The sequence below is a fragment of the Triticum urartu genome, chromosome 6A (genome assembly GCF_056163025.1).
Source record: "Triticum urartu cultivar PI428250 chromosome 6A, HENAU_Tu73, whole genome shotgun sequence".
In the NCBI taxonomy this organism is placed as follows: Eukaryota; Viridiplantae; Streptophyta; class Magnoliopsida; order Poales; family Poaceae; genus Triticum; species Triticum urartu.
Window position 1 is genome coordinate 557,273,089 of NC_141878.1, and position 21,640 is coordinate 557,294,728.

At 43.6% G+C, this 21,640-nt stretch overlaps 1 protein-coding gene across 1 annotated transcript; it reads left to right on the forward strand.

Moving 5' to 3' along the window:
* Window positions 1–10,088: 10,088 nt before the first annotated feature.
* Window positions 10,089–20,362, forward strand: TSK (tetratricopeptide repeat (TPR)-containing protein). The gene is made up of 20 exons (XM_048680374.2): window positions 10,089–10,501; window positions 11,312–12,109; window positions 12,671–12,847; window positions 12,990–13,081; window positions 13,847–13,945; window positions 14,025–14,470; window positions 14,565–14,599; window positions 14,772–15,023; window positions 15,826–15,973; window positions 16,580–16,699; window positions 17,538–17,638; window positions 17,749–17,872; window positions 18,082–18,194; window positions 18,286–18,397; window positions 18,594–18,698; window positions 18,782–18,848; window positions 18,931–19,051; window positions 19,132–19,302; window positions 19,390–19,507; window positions 19,585–20,362. The coding sequence occupies exons 1-20, from the start codon at window positions 10,208–10,210 to the stop codon at window positions 20,106–20,108; spliced, it is 4,017 nt and encodes a 1,338-aa protein (XP_048536331.2). The 5' UTR covers window positions 10,089–10,207; the 3' UTR covers window positions 20,109–20,362.
* The last annotated feature ends 1,278 nt before the right edge of the window (window positions 20,363–21,640 follow it).

Sequence of the window (21,640 nt, forward strand, 5' to 3'; positions counted from 1 at the left end):
CAATACCTACAATGTGAACGAGTACAAATTATCTAAAAATCTGCCAAAAAATCAGAGTGACATTACACATACAGTTGCCATGATGTATAGTTTTGCCATGAGATGGACAGTTTAAAATATGTAATGGCATTGAACTATAAGACCTGGCAAAATGCAGTAAACAAACTAGAATAAAAAATCTAAAATGGGTCACATAGTAAAACTTTGAAAACTTATTGCTATCTAAGATTTTATTGTAAAATTTGCCATGAAGTTTTGGTTTCTAGTTTGATGGAAAACTTAGGAAAAGAAAAGTACAAGCGATTTTATATAGAGCATGGCAAAAAACAAGAAATGTGTTTTATGATTGTTGATCTCTGGTTGATGGCAAATGTAGGAAAAACAAAAGGACAAGTGACATGGCAACTTTTAATGTCAAATGCATAAACTGATTTCATAATAGTTTGTTCTATGTTTGATGGAGAATTTAGAAAGACAAAGTGTGTGAGATGGCAAAAATGATCTATGTGTCATGGCAAATCCACAAACTGCTTTGAAAATGTTGTTTGCATGGTTGATGGCAAATTAGGAAAACAAAGTGCAAAGTGATATGGCACTTTAAAAGATGATTAGTGGGTCATGGCAAATGCCTAAACTGTTTTGAAAAATGTGTTCTCTTATCGATGGCAATTTTAGGTGAACAAACTACAAGTGACATGGCAAAAATAAAATAAAAAGGTTGATGTATGAGTCATGGAAAATGCATAAACTGCTTTTGAAAAAGTCTTTCTTTGGTTCATGGCAAATTTAGGAAAACAAAGTAGAAGTGATCTGGATTTTCTTTTTTGTTTTATAGGTCATGGCAAATGCGGAAACTACATTGGAAATTTTGTTTTCTGGTTGATGGCAAATTTAGAAATAAAAGTACAAGTTACATGGCATTTTTAATGACATACGAGTCATGAAAAATGTAGAGGAAAAATGCAATGATTTCATGGAAAAACTTATGATTTTTACTCATTTAAACATGGCAACTTTAAAAAAAATGTTATCTAGGAACACTACTCACTAGAAAATCATGGCAACTTTAGTAGAATTTGTTTTACCAAATGATGGCAAGAATTATGAAAAATGTGTAATGGTCAAATTTTGAAACAGAAAACGATTGAAATTCTGATTGTCATTGCTCATCTTATCAACCCAAGTCCGTTGCATTGTAGTGTATGGATATTCATGGCGGCCTGTGATGCCAGTTCGGATGCCATCCATCCCGACTCTACTTATCTTATGATCTCGGACGTTGCCCAACAACCCTAGCCCCCACCGCTCAAAATCGACCAATGTCAACTAAACACACAAAATCTTCCCGATCTCCCTCAAAATCTCCCCAATCAACATATCCCCGTTTGTTCAAGGAAAATTACCGGTTGCGGATGGTGACAGAAAAAAAATGAAAGGTGGACGTGGGCATTTGTAACGCCCCGGACGCACTCGCCGGTGGTCATTACTCCTGGCGGGATCTAGACTAGCCCCACAGATCAATACTAGTCTTTTCTGCGCACTTTGTCCTCACTCGTGCGCACCCGGGAGCAACTTTCCGGTCGGTCACCCATCCTGACATTACTTCAAGCTGAGCACGCTTAACTTTGGAGTTCTGTCCGAATAGGCTACCAGAAAAAAAGGAATTCCTTATTGATATAAGTAGTCTATCATCCCTAATAAGCCAGGCCATCACAACATTGACGAGTACCTTCGCTAGGAGAGGAGCAACACACGTCGGTGCTTCCCATATAGCCCAGCAACCGCCTGGAGCTCCTCGTCACAGGCGGCACAAATCGCGGCGTGCACAACTGTCGGCGCTAGTGCTTCCCATCGAGCCTGAAGGTGGCATGCTGCCCCTCCTCGCGACAACATAGATCAGGACACGCACATAGCTAGGGGTGGTGCTTCCTATCGAGCATGACAGCATCGTGCAGCTCCTCACAGTCACGCGCGGACCCCCATGGTCGCCAAATATGGAAGGAATGAGTAGCGTACGGCGAATGCAGAGGGTGTGATCGTCTGGTGGGCAAATGGAGTAGCCACGCCGAAACCCCCTATGACTGTTGGATGAGCGAAGGCAGCAGCCGCGTGTAGGGGAGACGAAGGTGAGCACCGAATCCCCACAGCCGCCGAACATGGAAAAGAGGGAGCCGCACGTGGCGTGGGGGGGGGCGCGAAAGAGCGCGATCGATGATGGATGCGAGCAAGGACAAAATGTGCAGCTCTGAGACAAAAGGGGGAGGAATGTGGTTGTTTGAGAACGAGGAAAAGGCTGGCCACCGAGCGTTTGCGCGAATATGTCGCGGAACAAACGGATGCGAAACACTGATTTGCGGGGCCGATCTGATGGTCACCATTGCGAGCTGATCATTTGGGTAAATATATGTGTGTTCTACTCGCAAAAATAAAATAAAATCACATGTGTTCTATATTTAGCAGCTTGGCCCGCCCAACAAATCTATTTGTAGCCCCACCGTGCAGTCGGCCATCATGTCATGTGGCTGCCATGCTTCCCCTGGTGAATTTCCGCACGTTTCATCGCGAGGTCCACGGACAGACGGTGCTGTCCCCAAAAGCGCGGGGCCCACGTGCTCGCCTCGTCGTACCTAGTCCATGACTGCGACTGCGACTGCGACTGGTCCTGCCTGCTTTGATGTCCCCCTCTTTCGTGGCGTCACCTAATCAGTTTTGACTGGCGAGCCCGACAGAGAGAGAGACAGCGCGGTCAATGGTTGAAGCCGTCTGCACGCATCACACTTTGGTGCTTATTTTAACCGTCTCCCTCCCCGTGATCCACCCCCTTTGGTTAGCCATCGAAAAAGCATTTGATTCATCGTTGCCTTTGATTAGCCTTCGGAGCACCTAGTCCACTTGATGATTGATTCTTCACTTGATCTGCACGACAGCACGAGACAGCGAAATGCACATGGAGCACGTACGTGCTCGTTCGTTCTGGTCGATTACCATGTGCTCAACTGCTGTTATCCACGATTTGTACGTAGTAGCGACGATGCGTGAGCAACATTTCTTGCACGTTGCACCATTTGGGCCTGCTACATGTTCGCTCGTATTAGTAGGCACAACGTACGTCGTTAGAGGTGTGGACGGACACTAAAATATCATGGCTGAGGGACTACGATACGACTGGTGTTTTATAGGAAAAGGTCTTCCCGGGATCGTCGTGGGATCGCTCTCCATGACTCCGTGTCGCGGGCTTTTTCTGCTCCAGGTTCTTCCACTTCCAGGGATCGATCGGTCCGTTACGTCCACCGTCGACTAGTCCGGAATTGCAACTAGGTCCTCAAATTTTAATTTGAGTTCAAATAGTTCGATCGACCAGAAAAAATGAGATCTACAGACACTAGGACTCAGGACATGTTTTTATAGAAGAAGTCCATCAGAGTGAGGCATCAGAAATTCGCCCCCCGACAGGATTCAAGCTCTGGGCGCATGGTGCATCATTGTGACCCTTTGCCGCTAGGCTACTGCCTAGTTCTCAAGACCGACCAGCAAGACTTCTTAGTATAAACTCTAGCGGACATAACAATCGACCGTCGAACCTCTGCGCGCCGGCCGGCCGGCCGACCGCCGCAAAGCACCAGATCGGTCCCCTTCTGAGCCGTAGGATTACGGCAAAAGCGACCATTGGATCTCATCCCCTAGTTCAGTGCACAAAATGCATCCTCCTCCCGATCCTCAAACAAAATGTGTGCTTACCCGACAGGAAGAAGCTGCAGGCGTCGGCAACTGCAACCAGACCTCCCTTGCCAATGCACCAAGCACCCATGAATACCTAAAGGGAGATGGCGATTGGGTGGCGGGACTGAGTTGGTCCCGACAAAGTCATCATCTTTGACTCACCGCAATGGCGTGCATTGAGCTGATGAAGATCTACTTGGACCAATGGCAAGCACCGAAGAACTACAACACAAAACCTCGAAGCCGTATCTCCACACATGATGCTCCCAACAAAGTAACGACATCGAGACGCCACCATCACTGATCCAAAAATGAACCTAGGCTTTCGTCCAGAAACAACAACCGATGCGAGAGGGGGGTGCCGACAACACCTCAACGACGCCTCCAAGGAGGGGGACGGTACCCATATGCGTCACCGCCGAGCACCGATCGAAGACGGGCTTGATTTTCAGCCAAAGCATCGCACACCTCCATTCTTGCCCACCGGATTAGGGCCACTATCCATGATGGGCTTGTGCGCCGCCGCTACAACACCTCACCGTTGTGATCATAACGTTGCAGAACATCAACACCCCACACAGCTGAAGGCGCGTTGCCTTTCTTTCCACCTCCCACGCAGCCAAGAACCCACAGCTCCCAATCATCCTCCACCTCCAGCACAACCAATGGCCGCCTCACCATATGCAGTAGCCATCACACCAACTCCATGCGAAAAAGCATCACAATGCTCGCGCCCCTGAGACCCATATGAAGCCCAGAATGGGCTTAGTTTCGATCCGCACCGTCGCCTCTAACACCTGCGCCGACGCCGCTAGGAGTCCCCTGCCGTGAGACCCAACCACCCCTTGCACAAAACCACCTGGTCGAGCGCCATTGCGGCGCAACCTCCATGGTCGAGTCACATCGCCTCTGCCATCTCCCATGCCGGCGCTTCCCGGATGGCACCACCGCACTTGCACCTCCTCTGCGAGGCTCCGCCGGATTAGATTTGGCCTCCCGTGCCGCCTACTTGATGTCGCTTCCCCGCGCTTGCCGGGGTGCTCCGACTATGCCTGCCGCCGCCACGGCTATCGCCGGCGGCCGCAGTGGCCAGGGGATCCCGAGGAGAAGGCGGTTTTCGGTGCCGGGAGGGGAACCTTTTCCTTTTTTTTTAAAAAAAAGGAGCTTGAAGTCAAACTCTTCTTATTTTTTAAGTGGCCATGCGATATACTAGTCCATACATGTTTCTAGTACCCACGGCTTGGGAGTTGTCTTGACTTTCCGGTCTATTAGCGTCCAGAACACCACTGGCACGTGCTCGACCTGGCCGACTCCCATATATTCAGCTATTTTCAGGGGAGGAGCATGTATATGCAGTTCGATCAGCAGAAGCTTTGGGTGAGCACGAGCCAAAGGTGCTCTGGTCGTTCCTACCACCGTCCCCACGGTCGCAGTGAGTAGGGATTTTGTGAAGTGAAACGAAGGCACGCACGTTTGGAATATCTAAAGGGTCGCCTTTTGACGGTGGCTTGAGTTTTGGCACGAGCATGTGGAAAGAGCGAAAATATATAAAACTCCTTCACAGGCCAGGGCAGAGCAAAAATTATTCTTGGCTCGAGCCGCCGCTCTGACTTTTACGGAGTAGAGAGCCACCAGGCCGGGCATATTGCCACCCTATCGAGGTGTTCGCTATCATCTACAGGAGTTCCATGGTCCGAATCGTCCAACCTGTCCAAAAGAGTTGTTCAACCACCGTCATTCCTCACTAAGGACAACGGTCGAGCGAGCCTTTGCAGCTATTGAGAATCGTTTCAAGATTCTTAGTAATAGACCTTTCATACCTTTAAAATCACAACCCAAGGTGGTTATTGCTTGTTGCGTCATTCACAACTGGATTTTAGACAATGGACCCGATGTTTTTGTAGATGACGAACCAACTTGGTACCACCACCTGCCAAGGAGTAGCAATCGTGTCTCCGACCGAGAGAGTGATGTACGCGAGTGGGCAGCCAAGCGTGATTTGATTGCCGAACAGATGTGGAATGATAGAGAGAGACTGGCGAACAAGGATGCTTCAGAGAGTGGGAGTAGTGCTAGTACCATTTGAAAGTACTTTCCGGTAGTACATTTTCCTTATTTAGCAGTTCCATGTTTAGACATTTTTGTCAGGGCCGGTCCTAAAATTTTAGGGGTCCGGGGCGAAACTACAATCCGGGACCCTTAGTTTAAATGTCTAACTAGTAATCGTCATGCTTGCTCAATCTAATTTCCATTTCATTTCAAGAGTTCATGTTGGTAATGTGGTCAACACTAGCTTCATGTTCTTTCAGTCTCTCACTAATATCACTAATATGCTGCCAATCACAAAACCCATCATGCCCCAATGCACTCTTGCATTTATTAGAATTGAAAAGCTTACAGCAAAAACAAAACACTTTCTTTGCGTGTTTTGAAAAAACTAACCATCTCCTATCACGCACCTCTCCATTGCTCATTTTTCTTGAGTAATGGCTATACGAAAAATATCTTAAAGTTTCATCCAAAGGATATTTAGTGTTTTCTTCTTTCCCTTCAGGCCCCTTTTCCACTAATATGTCCCTCGCTTTGTTATCAAGACTACCCCAATTGCTTGGATCATAAATATCCACAGTAATAACCGGTTCCTCATCAACACTAGCAGATTCCGTCGCAGATGAATTAAATATGGGCTCATAATCACTCACATTGGTATCATCCATGTCGATGTCAACATCGTCTTCTGTAGGGGTATGCCCATCATCTTCCCGATTGGCATTAGTTTGATCATCCGGGAGAACTATCGCCAACTCCTCTGGATTTCTTGAAGTGCCTGTGTTGCTCTTATAATATTTAAAAAGAGATCCTTCCATTGCCTCTTTCTCCTCATCTGCTTCCTTCTTCTTTTTTCTTCTAAGACTTCCGGATGGATACTTTTTACCCGAAGCCCGATGACCTTGCTGAAATTGAAAGGAACAATTAGCAGAAAGCTAATTAAAACATTAGATTATTGCAGATGATCTTCATCTAATATCATGACAAAATCTGGCGGGGCACAATATAGTACCTTCTCTCTGTAATCTAATCTGGCTATATGTGTTCAATCCTCAAAGATTTGATCGCCCAGCCTACAATTTCCTGTTGACCTGTTGATTCAGGAATCATGATTAAAAAAAACAGGAACAAAGAACACTAGAACAGGCGAGGGCAGACGGCAGAGCCGCAGAGGGCACGAGGAGAGACGTACCTGCTGCCTGCTGCAGTCGGCGTTTCGTTCCGTCGTTCCTCGTTCGTAGGAGGCCGCAGAGACGCAGAGTTCAAGACGGCGATTAAACGAACAGCAGTCAGCGGAAGAACGACCGATCCGAAGGAAAAGGAAACCCTGAATCAAGCGATTCCTTTCCTGTGCACGCACTGTGCCTGTACGTGGTTGAAACATGGGCAAGGCCCACATCTCTCTTTCTTTCCTAGGCTAAGGGCTGAGGCGTCGCTGACTTTGGGTCTTTGGCTTCATTTTTTTTAGCTCGAAGTATACCTATCTATGTACGTATACCTGGGAGCCCCCCCTTAGGGCCGGCCCTGCATTTTGTGCCAATCTAGCTCTGTAATTTTCTTTTCCGTGTATTGTGCAACTGTACTTTTATTTTGGCATGTACTGTTGGGTAATGTATGGATTGTTTGTTTGTGCTGAAACCCTTGAATATTCGTTGACATAATAGCATATTGACTTCTGACCTTCATTTATAGAATGGGTGAGCAAAAAGAAGGTGCCAAGACTGAGGTTGCTCGCTCTCGTGATAATTACATGTCATCGAGTGATGATTGTACCAAGTATATGCTTGAGTGGTATATCGAGAAGCAAAGGGACAAGCCACCAACCTTCAAGTGAAAGGCACAACACCATCTACAATGTGCTAATGATTTGAATGACAAGTTTGGAATTACAGCTACAGCAAAACAAGTTGATCGACACTTTAGGTCATTCAAGGAAAAATGGAAGTGGATAAAGCTAGCAAAGGGGAGGAGCGAATATGGTTTCGATAAAGTACTTAACAAATTTAACATTGACAAGTCAGAGAAATCACCAAGCAAGCTTGGTGTAAGTTCGCTCCAACTCACCTTTCTATTTGCATGATTTATAGTTCTCTATGCGATCATTCTTGTTTTTGCTAAACTGATTATCTAGTTTTTATTTTGAAATGGCATGCTAGTGTTAATAGATATTCCTTTTTTGCATTTACCACTGTCAAAATATTCACTTACATAGATTATCTGGTCTCACCAATTATACACTTGTTTTATAATCATTGTTGTGCACTTTTAGATTGACCAGACTACTCAAACAATTTATTGCATCGACATGCTTTGGTTTATGTTGCAGAAAATAAAATTTAACTACCTTACTCACTCCATCAAGTTTTATCATCTCCTGGAAGAACTGTTTAGTGACTCGTCTCATGCGGATGGCTCACTAGCTATTGATGTGAATGATGCAAGTGAGAATGTGGAATCTGATGGTAGTAGTGAAACGAGCAACCACACATCCACTGTCGAACAAGGTCTTAGTGATTTCCGACATGATTGCGCCCAACAGTTCAGCAGAAGGCACTAGCTCAAATCTGAAGTGCAAGCATGTTAAAGCACCACATAAGAAGAAACCAAATGTCAAGGCGCGTCGAGCCAGCGTGTTAGATGATGATGTGGCAGCGAGCATTGTGAGTCTTGCTGAAACTGTGAAATCTGCTGCCCCTATGCAGCCAATAGCAGTTACAGACCCCAATGCCAATCTTTGGAAACACATTGAGTCGCTAACTATCCCAGCAATTGAGAAGATTGAGTTAGCAGCCTATCTTGCTAAGCCAGAACAAGAAATTTTCTGTGGTTTCCTGAACTGTGCAAGCGTCCAGACTTGTAATGCTTGGGTCCTTGATTATTTCGCGCACAAGTATGACGGCAACGACCGCACAGCTGCTGATGCATCAATCTGAATGACATGTTTGGTGGCTTTCTTTTGGCAAGTGCTTTTGTGGTCTACTTAGCTTTTCATGCACTTATGCTAAGTGGAATTCCTGTGCCGTAATGGTGTTTAGAGGGTCTTGCCTTTTGTAATGCATTGGTCTAGCACAAATCTAAATTAAGCTAGTTTGTAAGAAATTTCCTGATGCTTGATGACCTTGTGCATGCTACGTTGCAATATTGCAGTGGTATGATGGTGCTTTTAAATTACTCCCTCCGTTCCAAAATAGATGACCCAACTTTGTGTTAAAGTTAGTACAAAGTTGAGTCATCTATTTTGAAACGGAGGGAGTAGTAAATTATGCCCATGGTATGACAATGGCGTGTAAATTATGTACTGGATTACGTAGGTAACAAATTCCTTGTCGGGACGAGTTATGCATATTTGGTAACAAACCAATTGATAGACACTTGTTTTTTGCCAAATATTGGCAAAACATTGGCAACCAACCAATTGGTAGCCAAACTTGCCAAATGTTGGCAACTTCCAGCTTTGCCAAAAATAGGCTTGCCAACAATTGGCATGCCAAAAAATGGCTGCAAACCAATCAGCCTCTCCGTACGAGGAAAAAGGAAGCACCGGCCCATACGCCGCGACTGGACCCGACATGCGCGGGACGGGGAACATGATAGCTCCGGTCGGTGGCCGCCGTACGTACGTACGTCGCGTTTGGCTTCCGGTAAGAAGAGTCGCTGCATGCGGTGGCGCGTTTGGCTTTGCCGTCCTCCGCTCCGGTGGCCGCTAGCTGGCTCTAGCCTCTAGCCTAGGCTAGGGGATGCGAAAACGCCAGGACCGACCGACTGACTGGTTGGCCAGAAGCATGAACTAAACGGAAATTACTGCTTCTACTATATGTTTGTTGTATGAGTGTCAGCGCCACATTTTCGTAACCCAATTGGTCCTCTCGACGGTCAGAAACTTTTGAGCTGGTCATGGTCTTTCCCGGAGGCAATTTATATCATGATCAAAAAGGCACATGCGGAGTACCCCGACACGCATCAAAGAAAAACTCATCCAAAGATGTTCCACGCTTAGCCTTTTTTTGCCTTGTTTTTTCAACACTCCAAACACACGCACTGTCACTCTCTTTGTCTTTGTCGAAAAAAAGACGCTGCCACCATAATAAGTAACAAAGAAGAAAAAAAGGCACTGTCACCCTATGCAGCTTCCTTTAAGAAAAATAAAATAAAAACACAAACCCACCAGACTGGGAATGGAGTTTGGGCTTTTAACTGGTGCAATTCCTCAGGTCAGTGATGGCGGCCCAACGGTAGCACGGCCCAGGAAGAGCAACAGGACGGCGCCCCCGAAACATTTTGGCGGGACGAGGCTCCCTCCCTCCCTCCCTCCATTTCGCCCCCTCCGAAATCCCCAAACCAGAGCCGAAGAAAAAAAAAGGAAATCCCCAATCCCGGAGGAGAGGAAGGGGGAAGAAAAAAAATCCAGGCCGGAACCCTAGCGCGCGCGGCGGGGGTGATGGCGCGCGGCGGCGGGCGGGCGAGGGAGGAGGAGGAGGAGCTGAGGGGCGCGAGGCGCGGGTACCGGGAGGCGGTGTCGGAGGGGAACCGGGAGGAGGAGGCGCGGTGGGCCAACGTCATCGGCGACATCCACAAGCGCCGCGGCGAGTACGTCGAGGCGCTCCGCTGGCTGCGCCTCGACTACGACGTCACCGTCAAGTACCTCCCGCAGCGCCACCTGCTCGAGTCCTGCCAGTCGCTCGGCGAGGTCCACCTCCGCCTCGGCCAATTCCCCCAGGCCCTCACCTACCAGGTACGCCCGCCCGCCCGCCACCGCTCCCGGACCGAAATCACCTGCGCTTGGCCGGACCGGATGCCCGAGCTGTCTAATTCTGATCCAAGATTTTGAGTTTTAGAATGCGAGGAGGGCTGTTGCTAGTATATCACTGTTTATATTTGAATGAACAACTCAGTGGCAAGCATCAGGCTAGGCTGTTGAAATCACTGTATCGAATTTACATCAATTGATCTGACCACGCATTTGAAATGTTTGGCACTGGTCTGCCGGGCATTCGGCTGGAGTTTTGCTTGTTTCAATGCGCCCGGTGGTGTTTTTGTAGATCGACTCATCTGTGTCAGCAGAGCTTGTGGGTGCACCTAGTGTTGAGCTGTGTAAATTTGCTGCTAGTAAAGTTCACTTTTGTTAATATGTCAAATAATAATAAATAAACTAGCACCTCACGTCCAGTGACCACGGTTGCGGATGCTGCATGTAAGACCATTCTCCGAGGCACAAGTTGGTGTATTTGTGGATGCCTGCTGCTGATGAGTTTAGTCCCATATCGTTAGTTTTATTTTTTGCCGAGGCCATACTGTTAGTTTAGTTAGTTGCTTTAAACTTCCATTTGCCCTTTCAGTAACCGTACAAATAAAAAATATGACATTTCAGGTTATTTGCTCACTACACTAGTGTAATAAGGTCTGATCTCTTGTTTCATTTCTGTTGTTGTTTATTTAGGTAATGTTCACAATTACCTTTTTAACCCAAACTATCTGGTTTGGTTTCTACTACATCAAGTCATAAAAACATGTCCTTTTTCCTCCATGTTTGCATGCTTCACAGAAGAAGCACCTACAACTTGCCAAGGACACCGATAACCTTGTTGAGCAGCAGCGAGCTTGTACCCAGCTTGGGAGGACCTACCATGAAATTCTTCTAAGTTCTGAAAATGACCACAGTGCCATACGGAATGCCAAGAAGTATTTCAAAGCTGCCATGAAACTGGTAAAGGGTCTAAGAGAGAATGCCTCGTCTGGAAAATCACCCTACCTGAAGGAGCTCATTGACGCATACAATAATTTGGGAATGCTTGAACTAGATCTTGATAACTTTGAAGAAGCTGAGCAACTACTTAACCAGGGTTTGAAAATATGTGATGAAGAAGAGGTAAATCAGTATGATGATGCTCGCACTAGGCTCCATCATAATCTAGGAAATGTTTATACCGAGTTACGCAACTGGAACAAAGCCAAGGTTCATATCGAGAAGGACATAGCTATATGTAGAAACATAGACCATATTCAAGGTGAGGCAAAGGGATTTATAAATCTTGGGGAGTTGCATTCTCGGATTCAAAAGTATGACGATGCAAAACTTTGCTACGAAAAAGCCCTTCATATAACAAAGGGTTTGGAAGATGAAGATGCACTAGTTGATCAAATTCATCAGAATATTGAAACTGTTACGAAAGCAGCTGAAGTTCTTGAAGAGTTGAAGAAAGACGAGCAGAAACTGAAAAAGCTTGTCAGAGATACTTCCAATGCTCGTGGAACACCGAAGGAGAGAAAACTCCTCTGTGAGCAGCATGCATGGCTGGATAATCTTATTGAAAAGGCAAGAATGATATCTGCATGGCCAAAAGTAAGTGTTTAGTGAAGTGAGCAATATCTAACTATCTGAACTTAAATTCTATTTAGAAAAATGTTCCAGTATTGTTCCGACATTTATGCATAACTGGACATAATTTTAACGGTTTGGTTGGCTTGGCCAATCCTGTGGATGACGGTAGAGTACCTCGTTAGATGCTATCTTTAAGTCAAAATAAATATCCATGTTTTATTATAAGCCTCCTGTCAGAATTATTCTGCCCATGTTCCTGAGTCCCAACTATTCATGTTATGCTGAATTTATTTGGCTCTATTTTGTACAGGCACTTGCTGAACTGCATGTAGATTTTTACACGTTTTTGCATTGCACTAAGGACTAAAAGGGATTGATAAATTCTTGTTTATTTTCAATTGGTGAACAAAATCTTGGTTCAAATTTCAGAACTGAAGTTGAAAAACAGTTCTGACGAATCAAAGGTGAAAAAACAAAACATGCTGAGTGTGCCTCTGCATACTCCAATAACATTAATTATTAGGCGGCAGTGATGAAAATACGCAAATGTCTTAATTCTGATATAAATTATCTGCTTTCCAGCACAAGGAATTTTCGAAAGGGAAAAAGAGAGTAACAAATGAACTTCGTGAGAAGGAAAAACAGAGTGATGCTCTTTTGTCCATAGGAGAATCATACCAAAAGCTTAGAATCTTCGGCAAAGCTCGTAAATGGTACATGAAAAGCTGGAACATGTATCGATCGATTGGAAACTTAGAGGTTAGTTTATGTTCCCTTAGTTATATTTGTGTTTATGTTGGCATTCCTGCTACCTAATAATAAAACTACCTTCCTGTTTGCAAACTTCTACTTGGTGCTAACAGTTCCATATCCTGCTCACCTTGGATACATGAAATTTCAGGGGCAAGCATTGGCAAAAGTGAACATTGGTAATGTTCTTGATTCTTGTGGTGACTGGGCTGGTGCGTTGCAAGCTTTTGAAGAAGGCTACAGGCAATATCTCCGTGCCTTCTTATCTACAATAATTATTCAAACACACTCGCAATCTTGCAAAGTAGAAATATGGCGGATTAAATTTTAGTGGTTACAAAGAGCACATAGGTTATGACATGGGTGGCTTATCTACGAACATGTTGTTTTGATCCACTGAAACACCCTATTGCTGAATATATGAACAATGACACCGTTTTGAAAGCCTGTTAAGAATATGGAGTGCCAGTATTCTGTGGCAGCCATATATCCTAATTGAGGCTGTGCATGAGTTTTGTACAATGTCCAACACATGTCAGACAACTCAACCCTTTTGCATACATCGAAGATGCTGAGCATTCAAACACATACTCCTACATAAGGTATTGTAATCGTGTAGTTTGCTTTGAGAAAATGACTTGTAGTGACAGACCTACAAGGGCACCACACAACAATTTTGAAATCTTATTATTAACATAACTGGCCAGAATCGTGGACCATTATAGACTAATATAATACGTCCTGTAGCATGTGCTGTATAAAATCCCAAGGAAGTTTAAACGTGTGCCTTTTATCTGTATAGCTACTTAGCTAGGGTACTGTGGTAATTATTATTTTCAATGCCATACTGTTGTTCTAGTTTTGTGCCATGTTGTTCTCTTGTGTATGTGTACATGTGATCTATTATCTATCTGGTATATGTTCTGGTAAGTCTGGAAATGCATGTGGTCATCATTGCATTTTGCCTCCACCTATAGATTCTGATACTTGCATTTCAATGATATTCAGAATTGCTGTGGAAGGGAATCTGCCAAATGTGCAACTTTCTGCCCTCGAGAACATGCATTACAGTCACATGGTCAGATTTGATAGTGTAGAGGATGCCAAGTAAGTTACGTACAGATGTTGGATAGAAGAAAGCTAATTTATCCAGACCTGTCATAAAATGGATTTACTTTTTCTTCAGGCAGGTACATCAAAAAATAGATAACTTGAAGCAGATATTGAATCAGCACGGATTAAGGGATACTGTAAGTGATTATTGCTCGGAAACTGAATCTGAAGGTGGTGATGCATCTGATAAAATGCTTGATCAAGAGGACAGTGATGGGCATGCTGCAAATGCATGTTCTGAGGAACCTGATGATCATGTTACTCTTGCTTCACTGGTTCATAGAAGTAGGAGCTCATCCAATACAAAGGCATCCAAGATACATAGCATCCAGAAGAAGGTTGATAGATCATGTCATATGGATGAGCACACTAGAGAAGTTTTAAGTAAATCATGCAGTAACCAGTCTGGCAAAAGACGTGTCCGTGTGTTTATATCAGACGATGAAGCTGATGAGAGTCCTGAAATTGATCAATCAAAAAAGAAGCGAACTAATCAAACAGATAGTCTGTCTACATCAGGTGCATGACTTATGAACATTGTACACCTTTAGTTTTTGGAATGCCTGGTAACTGTCTCCTAATTATTTTGAATACATTTTTCTATGACCAACAGAGGACATAGCAAATGGAACAAACAACAGGAATCAGGTTATACAAAGCTTATCTCTTGAGATTTATATAATTTTACATTCTTGATATGTTGAGAGATATTATTCTTACATATGTTCCTTACCATGTATCCCATCAGATGTTGGTAAAAACATAAAGAGATGGTGATTGTTTTTATTTCTTTTGAGCGATAACTAGTACTCATCTGCAGGTAGACCCTACTGAACCCAGGGATGTGTACAGTATCTGCACACCCTGCCCTGCTGAGGAAAGTATATGCTCATTCAAATCAAGTAGCCCCACTGGTCATGGTAATGATGGACTGGAAATAGGAGCTTCTAGTGGAGGAAAGGTGTCTTCATCCAAGCCAGCAGCAAGTGGTTCCAGAATTTGTACTCCTGCATCTCATAGTCAACCACATGGTCAAAATGCTGTCGGCCTCCTATCCACAGATGCTGATCATGTAAGTATTATTGCAAATTCAGTCTTTCCAGGATCGCTGAAAAGCATATGGCAATTGTGCTTTTCGTTGCTCTATCCTTTTTTTTTTACTTTTCCATAATGCCTTAGTCAGCTGGTAACTTCACCACTTTAGATGTCATTGAGTGGTGAAATACATTAGAAGGGATCCATATGTCAAATGGAACGTTTATTTTCTGACATCCAGCGTTAACTTTTGAATGTCCATATGTTTGTACTTCCCCTTTTCTGTTTGTTGCATGAACCAGACACTCAGTGTTGGAGCTGTGTGCAAGTAAAACAAGGCCATGGCCAGCCCAGCCCAGGAAGAAATCAGTGAAGTGTGAGCAAAATTGGGCCATGTGAGAACATTTTGGGCTTTCCTTTAGACTGGCCTGCCCAGCATATCTGTAGCTCCGCCAGTGTAGACACTCAATGCAAGTTAAACTTGTCTTAAGCTACTATTTGCAGAACAATTAGAAATATCAATCATAGGGCAGGCAGTTGACATGTGAACCTACCCTTGAATGGCACTACTCTTGATGTGTATCAGTGCTGTACAGTGCCTACATGTCAAAACACTTTGTTGTTGAAGCGAGCTGTGTCCCATATTCACATTGGAGCTTATCTAGGATTAGTTTTCAGATAATCTGAAACATTCCACTTGTGTCGATTCGAAATCTAGAAATGATCTAGATGTAGTTCTTAGCGCCCTTACTTGCGAGTACAACAACTGCTCCAATTATGGATATTCGTTGTGGTCTGTGATTTAAATTATTAAATATGATGAGATCCTTAATTTGCAGCAACATTTGGCGTTCAGAATTGGTCAGCATCTGGTGTATTTGGATGTAAATGCTTGCATATGTGAGGCTGCTTTTAACATTGAGTCTCTTAAAGTTGAAGTGGCATGTGTATACTACCTTCAGATTCCTGATGAAAAGAGCTCCAAAGGTTTGCCCTTGTTTTCTAAATTTTGACAAGTCATGCAGTATGCCCATTAAGGTTTTTTTTAACAATATTTTCTTTGATGGGAATTGTATTCAATCTTCTATGCCAGTGGCTTCACCTTTAATATTCTCATTATGAAAATATTGGAGGTAGAGGGAGGGACGTGAACTTGAGAAGCCATCTCCATAACTTTTACCATTACTCTTATCTAGTTATCTTGTGGTGTTGTTGAAGAAATGTAGAATGTCCTTGTGTGGCGATGCATTCTTTGGTTCTTCCTTCAGCTGTTATATGCATACGTTGTGATATTTGGCCCATTTGTCCAGTAATACATATCTGATTGTTCAGTTCTTGAACTGTATCAACTGTTCAGGTTATCTGGAAATACAGTTATTGTTCCCTAGTAACATGTTTTCCAGTACGTGAGAATAAACTCTGTGTATACCATGTCTTAGCTATTTATCCAAGATTCATGTATGTGCCTAATATGTTACAGGAGACAGTTTGCGGTGGGTTAGTTCTTGTGGTTCTTATGGTGTCATATTTGCTAGGGAACAACCTCTTGTTTCTTTCTTTTCTGTTGGAACTTACGTTTATCTTACTTTGTAGGCTTGTTGCCTATTATTGGGGAGCTCAAGTGTTGTGGGAATGTACTGGATGGTGCAGAAACAATTGATTATATTGGTCAACTTGCTTCTGAACAGAAGTGCATTGATGCTTTTGTTGATGGTATGGGTTCAGCATACTCAACTTTGTTCATAGAACTGCTGTTGTTGCATGAGTCTTATGTCTCTAGGACATATGAGAACCATTTTGATTTTGGCATCCTTTTTGTTGGCGGTGAATATGCATTAAATATTTAAGGGACACTGATTTGATGATTGAAGTAAACTGAGCACAATACATTATGGTTGCTTGGTTCTATATTCTTCGTGCTAATAGCCTAAAATAGCAGGGAATGTGAAATTACTGAATGTATTTTTCTGTATGCTAAATAATCTGAATTGTCAAATACAACAATACTGCTTATTTAAAGTCCAGAAGTCTCCCTCACAATTTGCACAAAGTTTTAAAATGCATCTGTAGTTGTGCTGCACTAGCTCATAGGAGTTTAAATTTTATACAATGTACTGTTATGCTGGTTATGCTACTGGTTAAATTCTAATCTAGCAAGAAATGACACCTACCTAACTCCAAGTTTCTGATTGCAATCTCAGCAGCATTCAATCTAGGTTTGTTTCTTATGACACGTGGGTCTGTCATTGACACATGTAAAGGGCTGATGAGTTAAACCCTTTTTGTTAGGGAAAGGGTTTGGTTCACTGTATGAAGTTTTGATCTCTTCTGCTTGAAAGAAAGTGTTTGATTAAATTCATCTACTTGCTTTACTTTATATTGTGTTTTTTCAATGCTGAAGCAAGACTTGTGTTGGTCTCATTGTGCTCACCTGTGCTCTCTATACGGACAAATTTCACTCAACACCTATACCTGTGTTCTCATGTATATTTTTTTGTGCTGCATGCCGACCTATTCTATTAAAAGTCTAATGTCCATATTTATTATGAAGATTGGGTGCCAAAGCGGTTGATGAAATTGTACATCGATTTCTGCACAAAGTCGTTAGAAGCACCAAATAAGAAGCTATTGAAAAAATTGTATAATCTTGAAGTAAGTTTGTTGGATTTATATTACTTGTTTTCATTTATAATTTCGTAAATCAGGTCTGACTAACTTGTCAAAGCTAAATGTTTTACTGGCCTTCTGTTTCCCAACAACAGGTCTCTGAAGATGAAATCATTCTGTCTGATTGTGGACTGCAAGATTTGTCAATTTCACCTCTTCTTGAAGCCCTAAGATCACATAAAACAATAGCCATGTTGGATCTTTCTCATAACATGCTAGGTATCATTTTTCAGTATCTCTGCTTATTTCCAGTATGTGTTTAATTTAAGCATCATGAGTTTGGCAGAAAGACAGTTATAGACTTAATAGGTAAATGGAAAGCGCCTTTAGCTCTGTGACACAGAGTGTGCTGCATTAGTCACCTGTACACCCTAGACTACCCTTAAAGGATCATCGTAGACTGATTAAGCATTGTGTATGAATTGCAGGAAATGAAACAATTGAAAGCCTTCAACAAATATTTGCTTCGTCATCCCAAACATATGGTGGCTTGACACTGGATTTACATTGCAATCGATTTGGTCCAACTGCTTTATTTCAGGTGTTTTTTCCTATTACAGAAACCTGCATATCAAAGTGGAATGACAGTTAGTTCTGAATTCATATTTGGTCCATAATTTACTGATGAACAGATCTGTGAGTGTGCTGTTATGACTGAACGACTGGAAGTACTTAATCTGGCTGGGAATCGCCTCACAGATGGTTGCAGCTCTTATCTTTTCACAATCCTACAAAAGTGCAAAGGTATGTGTGAGTCTCAATACCCAGTATTAAGTGCGTTATATGTTTAGGGGGCTGCAGAAACAATAGGCTTTTTGTGTTTATCTGCAACAGCAGACCTTTGTTTGCACCTTTGGGAGTTTTTGCCATCTTGTTTTTTCTCAGTGTACACCACTACTTTCCTCTTATAGAATGCATGTTTTGTTTCCACTTGTGACAGCACTTTTTAGCTTGGATGTTGAGCAGTGTTCTATCACATCAAGAACAGTTCAGAAAATGGCAGATGCACTACATGAAGGCTCGGTACTTTCACATCTCTCGATAGGTACATTGTTGCCTCTGTTGTATATAACTAGCCATCTTCATGTATAAACGCTCGGCATCTTCAAAATTCCATACCTCTGACAGGAAAAAACAATCCAATTTCTGGCAACACAATGCTTAACCTTCTCTCCAAACTGGCTTCTTTGAAAAGGTTGGCAGACATTGTTCCATCACTGTTGACATCTATGAGTTGTGGTGAAATAATGAACCAACTATGGATTTGATCACTGCAGGTTTTCACAACTAAGCTTAACTGGTATAAAACTGAACAAGTTAATGGTTGATAAACTGTGTCTACTTGCACAATCCTTGAGTCTATCTGGATTTCTGCTAGGTGGAACTTCCATTGGACCTGTGAGTCTGTTTTCCATATATGGTCAGTATTTACAGCTTGTAGCGAACATGATGCCTTATGGATGAATTTCTTTCTGCAGGGAGGAACAATTAGGCTCACCGAGGCATTATCTAGTGCGTCCCAAGAATTGATGAGGTTGGATTTATCCAACTGCGGGCTCACAACTCCTGAATTCTCACAGATCTGTACAAATCTTTCTAGAGTTAATATTCTTGACTTGAATCTCGGAGGAAATTCCATTAACATGGAGGTTTGCTTCCTATCCTCAGATAATTTGGTCTACGTCATTTTGGTCCCCATGGTCGTTTGTTTAACATTGTGAGGTTGCACAATGCAGGGATGTGATGCTGTTGGGGCAATACTTGCAAATCCCCAGTGCAGCCTTAGATCTCTCACTCTCAACAGATGCAATCTTGGGCTTGGTGGCATTACTCGAATTATTCAGGCACTGGCAGGCGAGGAACAGAACATTACATATTATACTTAAAACAATGCCTTCTGCGTCAAACTCACAATCTTCTGGTCCTTCCAGGGAATGATCAACTGGAGGAGCTGAGCGTGGCCGAGAATGCAAACCTGGCACTGGAGAGAACACTGCACTTCGACGAGGACATGCAGGATGTATCGACAGGCACCGAGCACAGACACGGCCACAACGCCGAAGCAGGCGACAATGTAGCTCCAGGAAACGTCGGTCTGGAGAAGATGGTGGTGGCGGACAGTGAGGACGAAGCAGCAAACGAGGACCGACGTACAGTTTCTGGTCCTGCCAGGAGCTGCGCGAGCTCCTGCCAGCGAAACTCCTATTCCGGCTGCCAGTTTGTCCAGGAGCTCGCGGAGGCCCTTGTCTCGGCGAAGCAACTGAGGGTGCTCGACCTCAGCCGGAACGGGCTGTCAGAGGAGGCCATCCAGTCGCTGTACTCTGCCTGGGCGTCGGGCCCGAGAGGTGACGGGGTGGCCCGGAAGCATGTGGGCAAGGAGGTGGTGCATTTCTCAGTGGATGGGGTGGCGTGCTGCGGGCTTAAGCCCTGCTGCAGAAGGGACTTGCAGATATGAACATGGATTGGCCGTCCAGTCAGTCAGATCAGTCGTTCCCAGGATCATATATTTGTATGGGCTATTATTACTAACGGTAACCAGGGCCTGTTAGTTTAATGTCGTTATTAACCGAGATAGGTCGGCAGGGTTAAATTATGCTGGTTTGCTGGAATATCACGAATGTAGATAAAACTTGTATGAGAAACAAACATTAGCAAGAGAATATTATGAATATTAACTTTCATAAAAGTGAATTGTTTTGTTTTAAAGAAGCCACTGAGGTGGCGGCTGATTGCGCGCTGACTTGTTTTCTTGTGTGAAAGCCATATCTCCATTAAATATTTGAGAATTTTGATACATTATCGACGTTTGCCTAATCTGGAGTGAAAACATGTGAAGGAGCGCTCGTCGGAATAGCAGTTGAAAAAGAAAGTTGCTCTTTGTTGAATTCTTGTGACAAATATGATTCTTTATATGTTTTTTTCATCTTTAAAAAGTGGTGTTGCAAAGGCTGAATTATTTAAGATTTAAATTCTTTTGACAAGGAGATAGTGAAAAGAAAAAATACATGCTGATCACATGAAGCGTGGTTTGTAGGTCGAAAGACCACTGTAGCCTTCATCATGACCTGCGGTCACAAAACAAACAAAGTTGAGTTTTTCTCATCCCGTTTCCTTTACAGCCGTATTCTGATTCCATTACCATTACAGTTTCTGAACCAAACACCTCTATATAACTAACTAACTAATACTTGTGCACAAAGTTCTATCAGTGTATTGCCTTCGAGTATACTACTCCAGAAAGCAGCTTGCCAATCAAAGAAAGATAAATTGTGCCGGCAGTGGATTGAGATGCCATGTGTCCATCTTTGAGTGTTCTAGTGGTGGAGACTACTTATCATAACCAGCAGGATATGTGGTTCAATGTGAAGATGCGCATATAATCGAGGCCATAGTGTAAGAACCAAGATTCATTGAACATTGAAACAAGGGTACAGAGAAATGGCTCAGGCGTCAGGCCTCAAAGAACTGACAGGTTCAAGCTTTTCTGCGGCTGCTTATACTGTAGTGCGACTCAGGGCCGGGCCTAGCATCTTAGAGGCCCTTGTGCGAACTTCTGAACTCCACCGGCCATGGGCCCTCGCCTCGCCATGTTGTATCCCTCAAAAAAACCAATAATGTTGTGGCAGGTGTGTAGTGGCTGCGACCCGTCGGAAGAACCGACAACGAGATTCATCCAACGAGAAAAATCATTGGTTGCATGGTGCCTAATTAGCGGAGTATTGCATGCTTTTTTTAGCTTGAATCGGAGTATTGCATGATGCATCATGGGGCCTAATTAAAGGAGTGTTGCATGCTTTTTAATTTTGTGGGAAGGAGTATTGCATGCTACGACTCATACTTGCCAAACTAAATGGGATTTTTGGCTGCATGGAATGGATACACATCTCACGCTGCATAGATCCGGCATTAATTGAGATCCATAATCAAGGATATTAGCAGATTGGCTGATTTCATGGCCGAAATCTTCGCTGCAGAGTTAATTCCTAG

Excerpts from the sequence above, each read along its gene's own strand:
- TSK (XM_048680374.2), top strand. The coding sequence starts at position 10,208 with ATGGCGCGCGGCGGCGGGCGGGCGAGGGAGGAGGAGGAGGAGCTGAGG. Across the intron at positions 12,848-12,989 it reads GATCGATTGGAAACTTAGAG|GGGCAAGCATTGGCAAAAGT; the intron begins GTTAGTTTATGT and ends ATGAAATTTCAG. Across the intron at positions 19,052-19,131 it reads GTGGAACTTCCATTGGACCT|GGAGGAACAATTAGGCTCAC; the intron begins GTGAGTCTGTTT and ends TTCTTTCTGCAG.